Source organism: Acipenser ruthenus, chromosome 31, assembly GCF_902713425.1.
Source record: "Acipenser ruthenus chromosome 31, fAciRut3.2 maternal haplotype, whole genome shotgun sequence".
Classification (NCBI taxonomy): domain Eukaryota; kingdom Metazoa; phylum Chordata; class Actinopteri; order Acipenseriformes; family Acipenseridae; genus Acipenser; species Acipenser ruthenus.
The window spans coordinates 6,442,621-6,464,431 of NC_081219.1; the positions used below are offsets into that span (position 1 = coordinate 6,442,621).

Consider the following 21,811-nt stretch of genomic DNA (forward strand, 5'->3'; position numbering starts at 1 on the left):
GAGCTTGGCGACTTGTTTCTATGGAGAGTCAATGGAGGCGTGAGAAATTTTGCTGGTTTTCGCCGTGTTAAAAAATGTATCAAACTTTTAAAATAGATTTTACATTTTTCCAAGGCCTTTTGAAGAAAACGGCAACATTAGCAAATTTTGACAATACGTAATTATTATGAAAAATACTATTTTCTGAGCACTGTCCCGTTCCGCGGCGCATGCGTAAAAACATAGCTCGAAAGACGCGACAACTGACTGCAAATCCAGATGTGTGAAGGAAAGACAGGCAGTGATTATGTACGTATTTATTATCTATAACAAAAACAATGTAAAAAAACAAGTTAGAAAAACGTAACAGCCGTTTAAAGGGGTGATACACAAAAGCCAATGTTAGGAGAAGCAATTAGGCCAATCTTGTCAAGCATCAAGCAAATAGGCACAATTGGAAAGGTGCTGGGGCCCAAGATTCACAATTCTTGCTTCTAACTTGGCGCCTTTTTTTGATCGCTTCGCTCCACTTATCGCTCCACTTGAAATGCTCTTTGTATGTGTCAGTGTGTGTATGTCAGTTTGTGTGTGTGTGTCTCAGTGTATGTTTGTCTGTGTGTGTCTGTGTAAATCAGTGTGTCTGTGTGTGTTGTAGTGTGTGTTTCTCAGTCACTTCAAGTCATACAAAGAACATTTCAAGTGGAGCGATAAAGTAGTACTAAAAATACAGAAAATAGTACTGAGGAACAATGCTCTCAACATAGTTTTCAGTCCGTACATGTGTTTGAATTCACTGCCGCTAAAGCCATGGTGTTGGCTCTCGATGCAAGTACAATAGAGGCATTAAACAGCAGATTTTCTGCACAATCTTCTATCAATTCACACAAAAACAACGCCTGAGTTGTGTTTTCTGCCATCTTGAAAGCTCTCTCTTCGTAACACACTGTTAAATAAGAGCCATGTTACTTAGCTTCATGGCAGAGCGCTCTGCCTATTAACGCAGCCCGGTCTCTATGACAGCAACATTCGTTTCCTTGGCAGCACAGAACGTCCAATTTCATTGGTCTATTGTGAGAGAACAAAGGGGAAAGTTAAAGTGAACTGCGTGGGGCAGCAAAGTGTCAGAGATATACTGGAATAGAAGCATAGTTGTGCTGGTGGAAAAAGTAAATTAATATAGTTTGATATTTTATTTTAAAAAAAAAATCAATATTAACAAGATAGTAGTAATTGAATTTCTAGAAGGAAATACTTCCGAATCATTTCACATTTCTGTTCCGATCGTCGTGGTATGTTGTGATGGTATTGTTGTAACGTGTATTTTTGTTTTTAGATATATGGTTGATCCGAACCAATTATAATGATTTCCATTACACGAGAGTAGATGTTAAAACTTCATGCTGATTTGAACTCGGCTCTCGCCAAGATAAGCACCAACTAAGACGTAGCTTTACAGTAAACTAATGTGATCCATATGTGTCTCCATCCATTTACGTTTCCTTCCATATGATGATGTAGATATCCTTCTGTCTGGTGTTAATGGCTGAAGTGTAATGCTGGCTCCAGGGATCAGCTTATTTTGCCTCCCTGGCGCATCAGCACACACAACGGCTGCGATGCTGGCTCCGGGGATCAACCAAAGTGCGGCCTCCCCAGCGCATCAGCATGACAACCGTCTGGATTGAGCTAAGTAGGGTACATCTCTGGGGTTTTCAAGTGGGCACCTTCCATCCTCAGTGTTTCGTCGACTAGCCCACGACACCTCAAGAGGGCTCGACGGTGATTCTGGCGTCCCAGCATCACCCCCCTCCGTCCCCCACTCAACTCAGCCCAGCTTACTTACCTGTACATCAGCGTTTCTTTCTTTCTATTGTGCTTGAGATCCCCAGCCAGAATCTTTCAGTCTCAACCACAGCCAGTTGCTGCTCCTCTCTGCTGCTTCAGATAAGTTCTTCACTGTGCGACGCAACTCTTGGCCACTGAATCCGACGTCTCTGAGAAACCGGGTTGTAGAGTGTGCCACAAATCCTCAACAACCCACTTCCACTGGGTAAACCCGAACTCTCCATCCTCGCTGTTCCGCTTCAGTGGCTAGTTGAGCATACCGCAGTCTCTTCCTCTCATACGCCTCATCTACAGCATCCTCCCATGGCACTGTTAACTCTACCAGGTGAACAAGGCGTGCTGATCCAGACCACAAGACAATATCTGGTCGAAGGTTAGTGGTAGCAATCTCAGGTGGAAAAATAAGCCGTTGACCAACATCTGCCAGCATTTTCCAGTCTCTAGCAGCTTCCAATTGTCCTCGGCGAGGATTGGTTTTAACACCTTTTCTTGGTGGTTGCTGTCCTGGGCGGAGGAATGTTGTATTTTGTGTGTAATGTTTTGATGGAACAGGTGACAACTTATTGGTCATGTTACGCTTGTCTTCCAATGCTAAGGCCAAACATCGCAGCACCTGGTCATGGCGCCAAGTAAACCGTCCTTGGCTAAGAGCCACCTTACATCCTGTCAAAATGTGCCTTAATGTTGCAGGTGATGAACACAAAGGACATGAGGGATCCTCTCCTACCCAGAGGTTTAGGTTCTGTGGTGATGGGAGAACATCATATGTTGACCTGATGAGGAAACTGATCCTGCTCTGTTCCATTGACCATAGGTCTTGCCAGCCAATCTTGCGTTGTTCCACACTCTCCCATCTCATCCATTCTCCCTGCTTGGCCTGGGAAATGGCCTTTATACACCTCATCCTCTCCTCCTGCTTTTGCACCTCGTTGACTACCAGCTTCCTCCTTTGAGCTGGGGCTGCCTTGTGCCATGTAGGAGGAGCTGAACTGAAATCAAGACCCCCTCTTCCATGCTGAACTTGCTCCATAATATCACCAATTCGAAGGGCAGCCTTTGCATCTTCCACAGCTTTCTTTGCCGCCCACTTTCTTCCAGTTTTCAACACAGGTGCTGCCTCCCTTACGCATTTATCGCGTGACTCTACTAATGTCATTTCCAGTCTGACCTTGGCGCACTTAAACTCCTCGGTTAGAGCAGAGACTGGTAGCTGCAGTATTCCTTTACCATAAAGTCCCACTCTGCTGAGGCAACGTGGAACTCCCAACCATTTCCTGATGTATGAACTGATTAAAGCTTCCAGCTTCTCTACTGTTGTCAAAGAAACCTTGTACACAGTCAGTGGCCACAGCAACCTCGGCAGTAGACCAAACTGAAAGCACCAGAGTTTTAGTTTACCTGGTAGAGTGCAGCTGTTTATGCTCTTCAACCCTTCCACTGCTTGTTGTCTAACTTCTCCCACACGAACTGTGTCCTTTAGATCCCCGTCGTACCATCTCCCAAGACTCTTCACTGGCTTCTCAGACACTGTTGGTATTGCCTCACCATTAATGAAGAATGTTTTATCTACTACTTTGCCTTTAATTATAGAGATGCTCCTTGATTTAGTGGGCTTGAATTGCATTCGTGCCCATTCAATGTTATTGGTTAATTTGCCCAATAATCGATTAGTGCAGGCTACTGTTGTAGTCATGGTTGTCATGTCATCCATGTATGCTCGAATTGGTGGTAGTCGCATTCCAGAAGCCAAGCGCTCTCCTCCTACTACCCATTTTGATGCCCTAATGATTACTTCCATTGCCATGGTAAAAGCCAGTGGAGAAATGGTGCATCCTGCCATTATTACAACCTCTAGGCATTGCCATGTAGTGCTGAATTCTGAAGTTGAAAAACTGAATTGCAAATCTCCAAAATAGGCTTTCACTAAATTTGTTATTGTCATCGGTACACTGAAAAAATCAAATGCTGCCCAAAGTAGTTCATGTGGCACTGAACCATATGCATTAGCCAAATCCAGGAATGTCACATGGAGCTCCTTCCTCTCCTTTTTAGCTGATTGAATTTGTTGCCAGATCACATTGATGTGTTCTAAGCAACCTGGGAAACCTGGACTGCCCGCTTTTTGTATTGAAGTGTCAATGAAGCAGTTCTTTAATAGGTAAGCTGACAATCTCTGAGCAATAATGCTGAAGAAAATCTTGCCTTCTACGTTTAATAGGGAAATGGGACGAAACTGACTGATGCTTGTAGAATCTTTTTCTTTAGGTATAAAGACTCCACCTGCTCGGCGCCATGCTCTTGGTACAACCTGTTTTTCCCATGCCACTTTCATCAATTTCCACAGAATTCGTAGAACTCCTGAAGCACTCTTGTACACTCTGTACGGAACTCCATTAGGCCCTGGAGATGATGAAGCCCTTGCTTTTTTCACAGCTTGCTCTATTTCTTTCCACTTAGGTGCACAGTCCTCCATTTGGTATTCTGGTGTATTGATAGGTGGGATGTCTGACGGAATTGACATAGGCTCCTGCCTTTTTGAATCTGTATGTGTTTCCTCCAAATATCTCTCCAGCTCAACCTTAGATGCTTTTAGTGTGCCATTCTTCTCACTGGTGAATAACTTCTTGTCACAAAGACGGCCGGAGTGGGTGGCGTCAGACCAGATGGAGGAAATAAATAAACAGAGAGATGGGGTTTTGGTAAAGCTGAGCGCGTGATTGCGCTCAGCATTTAATAACAGACAGAAAATAAAAGGTTTGAAACAACAAAAACACAGGACACGGCACTTGTAGCCAAAATAAAAGGACAAACAAAACGGACTAGACAGTGCACAACACACAGACGAACAAACACGGTGAGTGAAAACACGTTAACTACTACTTTTACTTTTACTATTATTATTATTATTTCACCTCCGTCTCCAATCCCGTTCTCCACTCACCGAACACCTCCACGAGTGACTAAACGTGCATCTATTTATACTGTTGTGCTGGGATTCAATTACTAATTAATTATTCACTTGAATCCCAGCACGTGAATTAATTCTGTGCAACCCCGTGCTCACATATTACATTTAACCAGCACGTGAAGTGATTTGTGCTCTCCTCGTGCCTAAATACAAATCTACACTTTAAATACACGTGAAACACAGACCCGTTTATATCCCGTGTACCAATCTATACACCAACATTAACACACGCAACATACAACATACAACACAGATCACACAAATGCACACAGGGGCGGGGCACTTTGCCACACTTCTTTACAAATTTGAATGGGTCTTTATAAAAGTTAGCTCTCGCACGCTCCTTCTTTTTGTAGCGTTTCCGTAGGCGCTCAGCTCTGCGCAATGTTGCAAGCTTATCTTTTATGACCCTTTGTAAGAGATTGAGTCCCTCCTTCTGTCTTTGTTCTGCTCTTCTCCATTGGTTCCTCAGCTGTCTCCTTTCTCTAACTAAGCGTTCAATCTCCTGCTGCCTTCTAGACTTTCCAGGAATAGTTTGTACTTTTTCCTTCCTTTTTTCAACTCCAAACCTCTCACTTCCATATGCGTAGATGATGTCCCCAAATTTATCCAGCTTCTTTTCAACTGTTCCACTTAATCTTTCCAATGCAACGCAGAGATCTGTGTTTACTGTGTCCCATGCAGTTTTCTCACAAGCTCTTGGCCATTTAACTCCAGGCTTGTGCCCGTTGAGGTTCTTTTCTCTCTTATGCTGGTTTGTCTGACCGGGTTCACAAGGATCATTAGGTTCATCACTAACTGTGTCCATGCAAGTCCTCCTCACATCTATGACAGGGGTGCTGATATCCTGCGAACTGTGGTTTGCTTCCTGTCGCTGGATTTCATTCGACTGACTTGACTGACTTCGTAAGAAGTACTGATCAATGCGAGGCCCTTGTCCCTTCTGCCTCAAGCATTTCATTCTCCCTTGATGAATCTTCAAACCGCCTTGCTCCAGCCGCAGACACAAACCTGGAGTTCCATGTCTTTGTTAACTGCAGATCTTGAACTAGTCTTTTGTGAAGTACTCTCCATACTCATATCCGTTTCCGTTCCTAAGTCGTTAACCGTGTTGTCCAACGTTGAGTCATCTTCCGCCCCCGCTCTCGCAGACTCTAGGGGTATTTTTCTCTTTAATTTCTTAGAAGCCTTGGGCGGGTGTCTCCAGCATCCTGTAAACACAGAGCTGGATACTGCCGACAAGGGTAGCTAACCCTTACCAGCCCCAATGGGGTATCTTTCCTCCTGTCAGCTGTCTCTCCAGGCTGTCACAAGGTCTTTCCCTTGTTGCCAGCTGCACTATTCACAGCAGTCACTGGACGTATCCAGATTTCCATCTTCATGATTTCCATTACACGAGAGTAGATGTTAAAACTTCATGCTGATTTGAACTCGGCTCTCGCCAAGATAAGCACCAACTAAGACGTAGCTTTACAGTAAACTAATGTGATCCATATGTGTCTCCATCCATTTACGTTTCCTTCCATATGATGATGTAGATATCCTTCTGTCTGGTGTTAATGGCTGAAGTGTAATGCTGGCTCCAGGGATCAGCTTATTTTGCCTCCCTGGCGCATCAGCACACACAACGGCTGCGATGCTGGCTCCGGGGATCAACCAAAGTGCGGCCTCCCCAGCGCATCAGCATGACAACCGTCTGGATTGAGCTAAGTAGGGTACATCTCTGGGGTTTTCAAGTGGGCACCTTCCATCCTCAGTGTTTCGTCGACTAGCCCACGACACCTCAAGAGGGCTCGACGGTGATTCTGGCGTCCCAGCATCACCCCCCTCCGTCCCCCACTCAACTCAGCCCAGCTTACTTACCTGTACATCAGCGTTTCTTTCTTTCTATTGTGCTTGAGATCCCCAGCCAGAATCTTTCAGTCTCAACCACAGCCAGTTGCTACTCCTCTCTGCTGCTTCAGATAAGTTCTTCACTGTGCGACGCAACTCTTGGCCACTGAATCCGACGTCTCTGAGAAACCGGGTTGTAGAGTGTGCCACAAATCCTCGACAACCCACTTCCACTGGGTAAACCCGAACTCTCCATCCTCGCTGTTCCGCTTCAGTGGCTAGTTGAGCATACCGCAGAATATGTTGAATATGTTTTTAATATGCATGAATATGTTTTTAAGCAAAAATGTGTAGGACCTGTTTAATGAATGCCTTCTCTTATTGATATATTAATCCAGCTGGTGGTTTCCCTAGGGGCGATTTATTGACATAAAAAATCGGCAAATCTAGTAACGGTAAAGAACAGGCAATGTGGTAAATTGGCTGTGGTATAGCATTGTAAACACGCTTATATTAAGCACAGTAAAAGCATGGCCACACTATTATTACCTACAAAATGGCCCATAGTGAAGCTCCGAAAAAACTACACTCATTACTGTATTTTGAGTTTTGTTCCAGGCATAATCAACCCAATTTGTGTTCTGTGTTTCAAGTATTATGGGGCTGCTTCAAGTACTAGAACCAGATCAGTCTCTGCAAAAGGGAACTTGGTAAGCTACCCGGATCTTTTTTAATGCAGAGTTATTTCATATATAGTATATTACCTTTGTAAAATAGCACCATACTGCATTGCAAGGGGTGTCTAACTGCGGTCTGGCGGGCCAGTCCACTCCAAGGTTAACAGGTACAATGAGATCATGAGCTACTTCAGGTCTGGACGGAATAATCTAGTATTGAAACTGCAATCAATTAGATAGAAGTAAACCTAATATTTTGATTTTTCTATTTTATTTTATTAATTTACCTTCCCTCTATTTGTTGATTAAAGACAATTGCACAGGAATTAGTCAGGGACAGTACTGCGAGTGCACTCTCATACACAGACTATTGTACTCAATGTGTGCTGGTTCTGTGATGTGGAATATTGTTCCTTGGGATGCTAAGTTGAGACACTAAACGTCACTGGTGACCTGAGGTTTGTAGAGGTGTAAGGCTTATAGACCTGTGAAGTAATCTAAAAAAAAAATATCACAGGTTTACGTGCAAAATAATAAGTATCGATGCCATATTCTGAACGTGTGTGTGTGTGTTGTTTTTTGTTTACTGTGTTTGCATGGTTTTTGACTTGCTGCAAAGAGAATTCATTTTTTCGATGTGTTTAGGTGCATGTGAAGCACACATCTGCTGTAATCTATAGCAAGGGATTCGGTGACATGTACATCAAAGGGCATAAAGTAGGACTTCTGTTTGAAAAATACCTGCCATTTATCTTAAACACCTGTCAGGACAGAAATTCCTAAACTACAAGAAACACAAAGCCTGCTTTGATGGATTATGTTAAATAGATTTTGATATTCAAAATACTATTTCTTTAACAGCAGTCTTTCATGAATATCATATTTTATTTATTAAATCAAAACAGACTTTAAAATCATTTGAATGTGCTGTGCTCAGTCTTTATTTCCCCGTGTGACTTGCACATTTAAAAAAAAAAAAATCTCAAGTAAAAAAAACAATAGTGAAGGGCCCTTATGCAGGGAAATATAGGACTTACTATTTCGAAATACTAAAAGAAACTTAATTCTGTAACAAATGACTACTTGTATTTTTCAATGTATTCAAAATGACTTTGTGGCGGGGTGCCCCGACCCGTGCATATTTATGTGTTGTATGTGGCGTGTTAATGTTGGTGTATATGTGTTGATGCACGGGATATAATGTGGGTCTATGTTTAGCACGAGTGTTGATAAATGTATATTTGTATTTAGGCATGGGGATTGAACAATCACGCCACATGCAGATTAAAGTGGGTACTAGTATGGAAGCACGGGGAGCACAATGCGTAAAAGAGCCAGTGGGTGCGTTCACAGAGATCATTATGTGCAGATTCTGTGCAGAATCTGACCATTTCATAGAAGATCATTGGCTAAATTGGTCAGATTCTGCACAGAATCTGCGCAGAATGATCTCAGTGAACGCACCCAGTGTTTCACGCACACGGGGCTGGGTGTTCGGTGAGTGGAGAGTGAGAGAGGAGAAATAATTAAAAATATTGACAATTGCTATTGGTGCTAAACCACCTCAGCACAGTATTTGTTTGGGTCAGTGTTTTGTTTGTCTTTTTATTTTGGCCAACACACCGTTTTGTTTTGTGAAAGTCTTTTGTTCTGTTTTAAAAACCTTTTTATTTTATTTAATAAATACGCGCATTAGGGGGTTTCATACCCCAGTGCTGTCTGTGTCTGTCTCCTTCTGGGTCTGTGACGTCCCCACACGCGCCAGACTGCCACAGACTTGTATTCAAAACTTGTGATTGGCTTTATAACGTTTCTCTAATGTTTCTTACATCAGCAGCAGTGAGGGTTTAATAGTTACTGATGACTTTTATAATTTACTGGCAACATGGCCTCACAGTGAATTGAATATGGAATACACCCTGTATTTGGGTTAGCACTGTCTAAATTTGAAACCTGATAGAAAATGTACAGAAGTCGAAGAGGCAAACACAGTTCATGATGACGTTTAAACTAACCTCATGAAATATTGGGCGCAATTCATGAAGCATTAACTCATGAGTTATTTAAGGAATGTAATTTCAAAGTCTGTTTTTCTGGATAAAACCGAATTTGATATTCCTGAAACTGTTCTGGACTGCTGTTTCAAGATTGTATTCATAAAAACACTTTAAGTTGAAGTTTTTTGAATGGATCTCAATACGTGCTTCCCGGGTAATGTTAATGTGTGCTCAGTGTGGTGTGAGGGGATGTTCTACAGTGTGTTCCTTGCTGGCCTGTTTTTCAGGTATGCCCTTGTGCCACAAGGGGAGAGTCCTGGGGTTCGAGTGGGTCACACATGCACCTACCTTCCCAGCGCTGCGGACAACCAGGGTAAAGGGAAGATCCTTATTGTAGGAGGTGCAATCCCTAATGGAAGCTTCTCTGATTCACACATTATAGATCTGGGTAAGAGGACAATACCTTTCATTAAATTAGGGATGGGCAACTCTGTCCCTTCCTGACCTGGTCATTGTTCCAACGGTGTTCTTAATTATGTAATTGAACCACAGAACCTTCCATCCATTCAATCCATAATACTTTCAGATTATCCAACAACATGTTCTTAATCAGCGGGTTAGATTTTCAGTGTAACACCGTAAAGGTATTAAAACTATAATGAAACACCATTGTTTCTTGCTAGTATGATAACTTATCTTTTTTGTCTTTCTTAATCTTGTTGCCAACTTTATGGGACAGAATTTCAGTATTTCTGATTAACTTTTAATACAATCTCCTGCTAGTGGCCGATGAGTTAATATTACTGACATCAGTATAACGCCCGTGCTTGCTTCTGATTAGAGCTGGCTCGTTAGTTGGACGGTAAGACGTTTGTCTTTGAACTGTATGGTTTGTGGTTCACCTGTAGATGTTCACCTCAACACAAACTGCACTATCCTAATCCCCAAACCATTTTCTTCTTGTTTTTTCAGCTACTCTAACTTGGTCACAGCCAGATACACAAGGCAAAGCCCCATCTCCTAGACATGGTCATGTAATAGTGGCTGTAGGGCTCAAACTGTATATCCATGGTGGGTTGGCTGGAGACAAATTTTACAGTGATCTGTACTGCATAAATACAAGTAAGTATGGATGACAGTTAAGGATATTGTCAGTGCTTTAATGAGAAACAAGACATTTAGGGCTGAGTGCATCAACGAGGATTAAATAAGTGCTAATCTAGGGTTAGTTGCTCTGGGTTTATGTTTTAATCACAGTTACATTTCACCACAAACATTTCAACCAGGATTAGTAAATCTTGGATTAAGCAGGTAACCCTACATTTCTGATTAGCAATCAGTCATTACTTGTATACACCGTATTCAACAAATGTAAATGTAAAAGCAAATGTAAACAAAAAAAAGAAGAGCACAAGAAAACATTGTTTTATTAATTCTACTCATTATATACTATTTCTCTGCTCAGATGATGTTTTAAATTAATTATCAAAAAGTGACAACATAGGCCCCACTGCAGCCTGCAGCTTTCCTACAACCTCCAGTCCTGCCGACCGGGTCGTCCTGCATTCATTCTGAATATCAAGTAACTGTAAGAATAGCTTCGTTTAACTTTGAGTAACTGTAAGAATAGCTTCGTTTAACTTTGAGTAACTGTAAGAATAGCTTCGTTTAACTTTGAGTAACTGTAAGAATAGCTTCGTTTAACTTTGAGTAACTGTAAGAATAGCTTTGTTTAACTTTGAGTAACTGTAAGAATAGCTTCGTTTAACTTTGAGTAACTGTAAGAATAGCTTCGTTTAACTTTGAGTAACTGTAAGAATAGCTTTGTTTAACTTTGAGTAACTGTAAGAATAGCTTCGTTTAACTTTGAGTAACTGTAAGAATAGCTTCGTTTAACTTTGAGTAACTCTAAGAATAGCTTCATTTACCTTTGAGTAACTGTAAGAATAGCTTCGTTTAACTTTGAGTAACTGTAAGAATAGCTTTGTTTAACTTTGAGTAACTGTAAGAATAGCTTCGTTTAACTTTGAGTAACTGTAAGAATAGCTTCATTTAACTTTGAGTAACTCTAAGAATAGCTTCATTTACCTTTGAGTAACTGTAAGAATAGCTTCATTTACCTTTGAGTAACTGTAAGAATAGCTTCGTTTAACTTTGAGTAACTGTAAGAATAGCTTCGTTTAACTTTGAGTAACTGTAAGAATAGCTTCGTTTAACTTTGAGTAACTGTAAGAATAGCTTCGTTTAACTTTGAGTAACTGTAAGAATAGCTTCGTTTAACTTTGAGTAACTGTAAGAATAGCTTCGTTTAACTTTGAGTAACTGTAAGAATAGCTTCGTTTAACTTTGAGTAACTGTAAGAATAGCTTCGTTTAACTTTGAGTAACTGTAAGAATAGCTTCGTTTAACTTTGAGTAACTGTAAGAATAGCTTCGTTTAACTTTGAGTAACTGTAAGAATAGCTTCGTTTAACTTTGAGTAACTGTAAGAATAGCTTTGTTTAACTTTGAGTAACTGTAAGAATAGCTTCGTTTAACTTTGAGTAACTGTAAGAATAGCTTCGTTTTACTTTGCGTAAACTTTAAAATATTTATTTTAGTGCAACTAAATTTTGTTTGGGTTAATTTATAAACAGTAAGGTACCAATTATTATAATTGAGGGAGCATTTCTACCATATCCACTGCACTTGATTTACAGTAGCTTTCATATATGTGCTGTGGGTTTCATGTCTTATTGCTGGTGTCAGTAGCTGCCTGCCCACTTTGCCTAGCCCTGTTGTAATATAATCTTCAGGTTTAAACAATACCAGCGGTGGGCCGACTAATCGGATGAACAGGAGCGACAAGCACTAGTTTTTTGGTCTTTTGCCGTTTGGGCTGTGAAAAAAATAACTAGTAATTTTCTTCCCCATTGATGTCACATCCTAAAATATGTCGTTATAGAACATTATTATTATTATTATTATATTGTTATTATTATTATTATAAGCATGCTTATATCTTATTTGTTTGTAACTAATGGGTTTTACTGAATATTCATTGGGTTAGATTTGCCCTGACTAGCATTTCATGTTCTCAAATTGAGACGGATTGTGCCCTTGTTTATTTTATAGAAAGGTACATTTTGTTAAAGGATGCTGCTATTATGTCCAAGTTTAAACCACCTGCAAGGAAGGTTTAAATTGAATCCACCTTTCACGTTTAAACCTGGATTAAAATGAGTGGTGCAATGGCATTATATTTTAATCTTGGATTATTTTAAACAAGGTTTAAGTATAAAACCTGGTTTAAAGTTTTGTACAACATGATTAAAATATAATCCTTGATTTAATCTGGGTTAGTTTTTAATCCACGTTGGTGCAATCAAACCTGCGATATTGAATGTGACTTTTACTGATAAATAGGAAACATTTTGGTGTTTTGATTTGAAATAGTTTCCTTTTTGTGTTCCAGCTGATCTGAAGTGGGAGAGAGTGATGAAAGGAGGCGCTCCAGCCGGCTGCGCTGCGCACTCTGCAGTGTCGCTGGGGAAATTAATCTACATCTCCGGAGGAATGGACGCATCAGGAGCATTAAACACTATGTATAAATACCACACGGGTAAGAAAATACAGAACCAAGTTACATTTACTGGACCGTTGACAAGGTTATCCAATTCTTTTAACTGACTTTTCTGATCAAAAGTATATGCCAAAATATTTGAAATGTGCAACTCATTACTTATGATGAAGGCTGTATTTTTTTTCAGTTATCACAGATTTCACAATTTCCGTGAAATGTACCTATTGCAGAGTAATAACTGGTCTCCCGTGAAAATCCCCATTCTGAAATTCTGAAAGAAGAGTGTAAATATACATGTTTTAAGTGGCCTATTTACTGGACAGGAGCAAGGGCTGCGAGGAGTAAGCTCTGGGACTTGAAATAGGAATTCTGTGCTTGTGACCTCAGGAAGATGACATGCTTTCCCCTCGGCTCGCAGAGAGCTGCCCTTACGGAGGTGAGACTGAACCAATCGGCCTCCAGGCTGGGAGCATGAACCTGGAATGAGAGAGAGATTGTTAGAAAAGAGTGCAGGGTTGCCCCCTGCCTCAGGGAGAACCACACTCTCAGAGGTGAGACTGAACCAATCTGCCTCTAAGGCTGGGAGCATGTATGCTGCCCCAGGGGAAACCTGGGATGATAGTGTGTTAAGAGGTTTGGCCGGGGGGTCCCCTCTGGCACTCGGAGAACCATCCTCTCGGAGCTTGAGGCCAGCTCGGCTGAACCTAAGGTTGGAAAGTGAACGTCACTTACCCCCGAAAGAGAACCCCTGGCTCCCCGCATCTGCACCACCAATAGGGAAAAAAAGAAGGGTTAGGGTTTCTCCAAATGTAACAACTAGCATGAACAAATAACTTTTTTTTTTTTTTTATCACTCCACAAAATCTTTGACCAGAACTCATATCCATCATTCAAATGCTGTTTTGCAAAGTTTAAGCGATTTGTCCTTGTGACGTTTTCCTAAGAGTGTCTTTTTCCTTGGCCTGTGACCATTGAGACCTTCACCATGCAATACTCGACCTATGGTTGAAATGGAAACCCCAGTCCCACTTGCAGCCAGTTCACTTTGAATATCTTTGGCAGTCCATCTCTGATTGTAATTAACCTTCATCATAATTCTTTTACTTGTTCTTGGTGAAAGGACCTTCTTCCTTCCAAACCGAGGGAGTGTTGTGACAGAGTCTTGTACTTCTTGATAATAGAAACAATAGTTGAAATTGGGATACTCAAATTCTTGGAAATCTTCTTGTATCCTTCTCCAGCTTTATGACAATAAATAATTTTCTGCCTAAGGTTTTCAGATAGCTCTTTACTTTTTCCCATATTGACTTATTAGTAATGGCAGCAATCATCCTAACCCTTTTATACTCTCTAAGAATGTTCACCTACAATCCAGCATTTTGTAGACTTTTCTAGAATTAGGTTCATATTGACATTTCTAGCACCTTGTAGACAATACTATCATAGCATCTAAGGGTATGAATACTTTTGATTTAAATTCAACACTTTTCACAATATATCCAAGCATCTTGTTGGCCTTTTTTATAGCTTCCCCACATTGTCTAGATGAAGACATTTCTGAGTCAACATAAACTCCTAGGTCTTTTTCATAGATTCCTTCTTCAATTCCAGTATCTCCCATATGATATTTATAATGCACATTTGTATTGCCTGCGTGCAGTACCTTACACTTTTCTCTATTAAATGTAATTTGCCATGTGTCTGCCCAGTTCTGAATGCTGTCTAGATCATTTTGAGAGGCCTTTTGCTGCTGCAACAGTGTTTGCCACACCTATTTTTGTGTTGTCTGCAAATTTAACAAGTTTGCTTACCATACCAGAATCTAAGTCATTAATGTAGATTACCTCGGTCCATTTTGAGATTTCTCCTCTAATCGGTACTTTCTGTTTTCTGTTTTCTACATGTTAACCACTCCCTAATCCATGTGCATGCATTTCCTTGAATCTCTACTGCGTTCAGTTTGAGAATTAATCGTTTATGCGGGACTTTGTCAAAAGCTTTCTGGAAATCTAAATAAACCATGTCATATTTTTTGCAATTATCTGTCGATGTTGTATCCTCAAAAAAATCAAGCAGGTTAGTTAGACACAATCTCCCTTTCCTAAAACCATGCTGACTGTCTCCCAGGATACTTACCATATAGGTAATTTTCCATTTTGGATCTTACTATAGTTTCCATAAGTTTACATATAATAGAAGTCAGGCTTATTGGTCTGTAGTTACCTGGTTCGGTTTTGTCTCCCTTTTTGTGGATCAGTATCACGTTTGCAATTTTCCAGTCTGTCGGCACAACCCCTGTGTCAAGAGACTGTTGCATGATCTTGGTTTCATAGCATATCAGTGTTTACAAAGACACTGCTCATCTGTTTTACTATAGGTTATAATATAAAGCCTTCCGTTCTTAATTTTATTGCATACAAATTGTCGTGTTGTTTTTTATTTGTGACTTGCTATTTTGTCCGATTTTTTTAAAATTTTATGCATACAACTTAATAAGATGGCTTTGTGCTTTATTGTGTGTTGTATAATTTGCAATTTTTTTTTGGTGCTTTGATAGTTATTTTCCGATTTTTATTTTTTGTGCACTTCTAGGGTTTTTTTTATTTTTATTATGATTTGCTAAAAGTGTTTATTTTTGGAAATTAAAAAGAAACAGCACTCAAATACAGTAGGCTACAGTAACGTTCGGTTTCTATAAAAATAAAAGCATTTAGAATCTCATTTGAGCAACGCATACACCTTCCACATATTACATGTAGGTTTAATGTCGGACTAATGCATATAATGTAACTTAATAGTAGATGTCTTGTGCACCTTTAAAAGTCAGGTAATGCAGAAGTGCAGTCCGGTCCCATTAGAGCTCTTCAGCGAGGCAGCAGATGGTGATTGAGGAGCTGAATCGATGTTGAATCTCACTGTCGAGAAGCAGGATGAGAGAAAGCTGGCTGCCCTTCACCTCACCCCAACATCTGTGATATGGATTTATTTAATTGTGTTTTATTATGTTTAGAAAGGCATTAGGTATTGTAATGAGTGCTGTTGAGACGGGTGATTTTGTCTGTTTTTAACCTTTGTACACATTTTGTTCTTTTTTACGTTTTAAGCCAGTGTTATTTAAATTGAATGATTAAAACATCGAATTTTAAGGCAGAAACCACTGTGATATTTTATGTTAAAAACCTCTTTTAAAAATGTTAATCATGTTTTATTTTGAGTTTTAAATATGTTGTTTTTAGATATTAGAATATTGAAAAATTTGGCTTGGCATGCAGCAATAATATTTCTTCAATTGGATGTATGCTATTAGTGTGGACTTGAAAGAACCGAGTGCCTTTGCTATTGTATTGTGCTTGACTGTGCGTGTCAAAGGATGACAGTGTGCCATCTGGAGATGTCCTGCAGTGTGCTGATGCCATGCTTTCTATTTTGTGGACGAAATATCTTTGTACTCCAGTTTTAAATTATTGTCTAATCCTAAAAAAATGTAAACATTATACCAGACATTAAGTGTATGCAAAATACAAGTTTGAAAAAATGTTTAAACAATTTTTGGGGGGCCCAGGAGATGTGAATAGTCAGATTATTTTCCCAAATGGTTTCATGTGATGGGTACATACCGCATTAACATTTTTTTAAATGCAGCATTGCACCGATAGCCTTGCAGTCAAATAATATTTCTCAAGAACAGGCAAGGATAGCCCTCCTAGTTTAGAGAGCGAGAGTCTCTTTTTCTTTATTCTGGGCTGGGAACCTTCCATAGAAAATCTACCCAACAGTGACAGCATATGCTCCACTATTAATTCTAATTATTATACTGATTGGTAGCCTAAAACTACCAATAATCCAATCTCTACATAATATCATTATTTAAATGCAAATAAAGATTTTCCCATTCAACAGCATGATTTTTCATGGACCTGGCTCCCCAAATAATATCGATAGATCAATGTCATCTTTTGAGGTGTAAAATTGACTTCACTGGCACTGTAAATGTGCCAGTGAAGCTTTGCCCCTGGACCCCACTGGGGCCTGGGGTCACAAAACCCCTTGTGGGTAGGAAAATGTGCACCATTGCTCAACATTGGTTAAACCTAGAGAGTCCACTCACTATTTTCTGTAGGAGTCTAACCCTGTATATATGTGTATATTCATGTGTGTATGTGTGTATATATTATATATATATATATATATAATGTGTGTGTGTGTGTGTGTGTGTGTGTATATATTATATATATATATACAGTACTGTGCAAAAGTTTTAGGCAGGTGTGAAAAAATGCTGTAAAGTAAGAATGCTTTCAAAAATAGACATGTTAATAGTTTATATTTATCAATTAACAAAATGCAAAGTGAGTGAACAGAAGAAAAATCTACATCAAATCAATATTTGGTGTGACCATCCTTTGCCTTCAAAACAGCATCAATTCTTCTAGGTACACTTGCACACAGTTTTTGAAGGAACTCGGCAGATAGGTTGGCCCAAACATCTTGGAGAACTAACCACAGTTCTTCTGTGGATTTAGGCAGCCTCAGTTGCTTCTCTCTCTTCATGTAATCCCAGACAGACTCGATGATGTTGAGATCAGGGCTCTGTGGGGGCCATACCATCACTTCCAGGACTCCTTGTTCTTCTTTACACTGAAGATAGTTCTTAATGACTTTCGCTGTATGTTTGGGGTCGTTGTCATGCTGCAGAATAAATTTGGGGCCAATCAGATGCCTCCCTGATGGTATTGCATGATGGATAAGTATCTGCCTGTACTTCTCAGCATTGAGGAGACCATTAATTCTGACCAAATCCCCAACTCCATTTGCAGAAATGCAGCCCCAAACTTGCAAGGAACCTCCACCATGCTTCACTGTTGCCTGCAGACACTCATTCGTGTACCGCTCTCCAGTCCTTTGGCGAACAAACTGCCTTCTGCTACAGCCAAATATTTCAAATTTTGATTCATCAGTCCAGAGCACCTGCTGCCATTTTTCTGCACCCCAGTTCCTGTGTTTTCGTGCATAGTTGAGTCGCTTGGCCTTGTTTCCACGTCGGAGGTATGGCTTTTTGGCCGCAAGTCTTCCATGAAGGCCACTTCTGACCAGACTTCTCCAGACAGTAGATGGGTGTACCAGGGTCCCACTGTTTTCTGCCAATTCTGAGCTGATGGCACTGCTGGACATCTTCCAATTGCAAAGGGAAGTAAGCATGATGTGTCTTTCATCTGCTGCAGTAAGTTTCCTTGGCCGACCACTGCGTCTACGGTCCTCATCGTTGCCCGTTTGTTTGTGCTTCTTCAAAAGAGCTTGGACATCACATCTGGAAACCCCTGTCTGCCTTGAAATTTCTGCCTGGGAGAGACCTTGCTGATGCAGTATAACTACCTTGTGTCTTGCTGCTGTGCTCAGTCTTGCCATGGTGTATGACTTTTGACAGTAAACTGTCTTCAGCAACCTCACCTTGTTAGCTGAGTTTGGCTGTTCCTCACCCAGTTTTATTCCTCCTACACAGCTGTTTCTGTTTCAGTTAATGATTATGTTTCAACCTACATATTGAATTGATGATCATTAGCACCTGTTTGGTATAATTGTTTAATCATACACCTGACTATATGCCTACAAAATCCCTGACTGTGCAAGTGTACCTAGAATTGATGCTGTTTTGAAGGCAAAGGGTGGTCACACCAAATATGGATTTGATTTAGATTTTTCTTCTGTTTACTCACTTTGCATTTAGTTAATTGATAAATATAATCTATTAACATGTCTATTTTTGAAAGCATTCTTACTTTACAGCATTTTTTCACACCTGCCTAAAACTTTTGCACAGTACTGTATATATATATATATATATATATATATATATATAATGTCAGAAACACATAGCAGGGCTGACCACAATGCAGGGCTGACAGACACAGAACAGATGAGAGGGGCATGGCAGAGCCCAGCAAACAAAGCACACCCCCAAACAAAATGCACCTAGACAAACCAGGGGAACCGCTCCTATAAAGGTTTCTCACAACCAAAAGCACAGAAAAATGTAACAATATAAGCAAAAGCCTGACAACGCACAGGGAAGCACAGACTGCAGAATGAAAAATGGGGTCTGCAGCACTGTGTCACAATACACAATGCAAAAAGCAAGGCCGAGAATGAGTGTTCGACCCAGTGCTTAATAGGGAGGTTAATTGATAGATTGGCTGGATGAACCAGGGAGGAGCCCTTGCTCCTGACTGCCAAACACCCACCCATGGTTACAAAACAACTCAAAGCGCTAAATCGTTAAGAAAATAATCTACAGTTTCTCATGCCTAACGGCATTTAATACAGTCAATTATTTTTACTGATTAAACACTTCTTGTTGTGTTATAGTAATAATATCTTTATATAGCACCTTTCATAGTGGACCACCATCACAAAGCACTTTACGAGGGAGGCTGAGAACTGTGCATTATATGCAGAGTCACTTACAATACACTGATTTAACATCTCATCCGCAGGATGGAGCACAAGGAGGTTAAGTGACTTGCTCAGGGTCTCACAGTGAGTCAGTCAGTGACCTTCTGGTTATAAGCCCTGGACTTTAATCACTAGACCACACTGCCTCCTTAGTCCTTATCCTGTACTTGGTATCAGTATTGCTGACGTTTGCTTTACCTGTTGCATTTAGGAACCTGACAGACAGTTTAGTTTGCTTCCGGGTAATGATTGAACACACTGCATAGAGTGGCACGATTTCTTTAAAATGTCTTCAACTAAAAAGACACCAGCTGCATCAAGATCAGAAATATTTCTGCTAAAGATTGTACAAAAATGGGACATTTCACGTGTGTGTGTTTATTTTGTTTGATAATTCACTGATGGTGAAGATAGAATGCCTTTAAAAGGTGGACATAAAAATCTAATATTCTACAATTTAGCATTTCCTGTTTTTCAGGTAAACATTTAAATATTTAGAGACATTTGTTGTATAATACTTCCAGAGAAAATGATCAGTTTTGAATGTGACTGCTATTTTCCCCTGAAAGCTCCCGCCCTCGGTCGGCTGTGCAATAGCCTGGACTCGACCTCGCGACGTCCAGACTATAGAGCACATCCTGCACTTCTTCTGCTTTAACAAATATGATGTTTAATATTTATGTGAATATTATTTGATATTATGTGAATATTATGTGAAATACCTGTTTTTAGACCATGAAATAAGCTATTTTTTACCGTGAACAAAGGCAGCCTACTTATAATTCCTCCCAGCTTTCCCTCCTAACTGAAGGTATTGAAGCTACAAAATACTTCTGTACATTTCCACATCCTCAGATGTGTAGTTTTTAAAAAATCTATCCTGAAGCAAATATATTTATTTCAAAACATTAGTAACAGTAACCAACCAGCTGCTTGTGACTGACATACTTTGCAGTCAGCAAGGTGTTTTCACCCCGAAGACACTGCTGAGTTTGCACTACCTTAGCTAAGGTAACATTAGGTAGTCCAAGATGCTAATCAGGATCTGTGAGGCCAGCTGATAGTTTTGTTTTTTTGTTTTTTTATAAAGTATAAGGGTCTTGATAAGAAATATTTCTTTACAGTATATTATAAAGCTGAATCCCTTCTTTTTATATTCTCATACAGAGAAACAGCGCTGGACACTCTTAAAGTTTGAAGGTCTGCCCGCCAAAAGACTTGACCACTCCATGTGTGTCATTCCCTGGGCTGATCCCAAAGCATCCAGTCCACAGGCAGCTTGTGGGGACCAAGAGTGGAAAGATTCAGCCCAGCAAGCAGCTGACAGCACAGAAGAGAAGAGCAGCAGCTCATCCCGAGGAGCACCAGTGTACCTCTGCTTTGTATTTGGTGGCATGGACACTGAGGGAGGCCTTTATAATGACTGTATTGTAACACTACTTGATTAACAAGAACACCGATTATTTTACAGAGTGTAATGTGCTATTCTCGATACATAGCAGTTTAAGCTAGTCACGGTTTTACTGTGAGAACCATCATGGTATGCCTTGTTGCTGAGCTTTCACAAATTGAAGTGTTACAAACACCCCTACATTTTAAATCAGAAGCACGGTTGTGTGAAATGTGTATCTTGGTGTCTTAGGTTCTTAACCCATTAAGTAACAAACGCATTTTTCTTTGAAAAAATCATAACACAAGCTGTATTTATGTCATTTGATACATTCTGTCAATATTTCTTCACCGGAAAAAAAATGAAATCCTTTGTTTTGGCTGATCTGTTTTGAGGACAGTCACGTAGACGTGCCGTAATTGAAACTTGCATTGCGCATTCAATCATTGTAAAACATCAAATGGCTTAAACTGATATGCAATAGGGCGGTCTTGCTTACTACCCTGCTTATATGTATATTGTAAATTGATTCATATTTTTTGTATACCAGTAATATAACTTTGTATTTCACACTGAACTGTCTACTTCATATTGAACACCAAGTGTAAATATAAAAGCCCCTAGAATGTGGGGTACAGAAGTATATGTTCTACTCATTCTTCTCCCCTGGCCAATAGAATGACAATGTATTCACTTATGTTGCCCAACTAAGTGTTAAACACTTTAATATGGATGTCACAGTTATCCTAATGAATGTCTTCTTGTTTAGATTCACTTTGCATATCATTTTCTGTCTCCGCAATAACATGTCTTTAATCATGTAGCCAGTGGGCTCTCAAACATCAAATCAAATTTTATTTATAAGGCGCTTTTAACAAGAAAAAGAACATTCGGAAGTACATTTAGTACAATAAAAACAGCAAGAGAAAACAACATTTTAAAATTCAAACAAATAAAAGCAACAGATGAGGAACTCAAACCCAATAAATAGGAATAAAACTATATAAAAAATAAATATTATAAGGATATAAAAGCCCTATTATAAAGTATGTTTTTAATCTATTTTTAAAAATTGCCAATGTCGGTGCGTCTCTCACTGTGCATGGTAGAG

General features: G+C 39.9%; 1 protein-coding gene across 3 annotated transcripts; it reads left to right on the forward strand.

Annotated features, from left to right (window-relative positions):
• The first annotated feature begins 2 nt into the window (after window positions 1-2).
• LOC131696625 (rab9 effector protein with kelch motifs-like) lies at window positions 3-21,639 on the forward strand. 3 transcript variants are annotated; one of them, XM_059005598.1, is made up of 5 exons: window positions 3-288; window positions 9,587-9,747; window positions 10,272-10,421; window positions 12,753-12,899; window positions 20,478-21,639. In XM_059005598.1, coding segments are annotated over exons 1-5 (741 nt in total). In that variant the 5' UTR covers window positions 3-286; the 3' UTR covers window positions 20,759-21,639. The 3 variants fall into 3 exon arrangements, with proteins under 3 accessions (XP_058861581.1, XP_058861580.1, XP_058861579.1); XM_059005597.1 differs by lacking the exon at window positions 3-288 and adding an exon at window positions 5,609-7,335; XM_059005596.1 differs by lacking the exon at window positions 3-288 and having other exon boundaries at window positions 5,609-9,747.
• Window positions 21,640-21,811: the final 172 nt, after the last annotated feature.

Excerpts from the sequence above, each read along its gene's own strand:
- LOC131696625 (XM_059005596.1), top strand. The coding sequence starts at position 9,489 with ATGGATCTCAATACGTGCTTCCCGGGTAATGTTAATGTGTGCTCAGTG. Across the intron at positions 10,422-12,752 it reads TCTGTACTGCATAAATACAA|CTGATCTGAAGTGGGAGAGA; the intron begins GTAAGTATGGAT and ends TTTGTGTTCCAG. Across the intron at positions 12,900-20,477 it reads TATGTATAAATACCACACGG|AGAAACAGCGCTGGACACTC; the intron begins GTAAGAAAATAC and ends ATTCTCATACAG.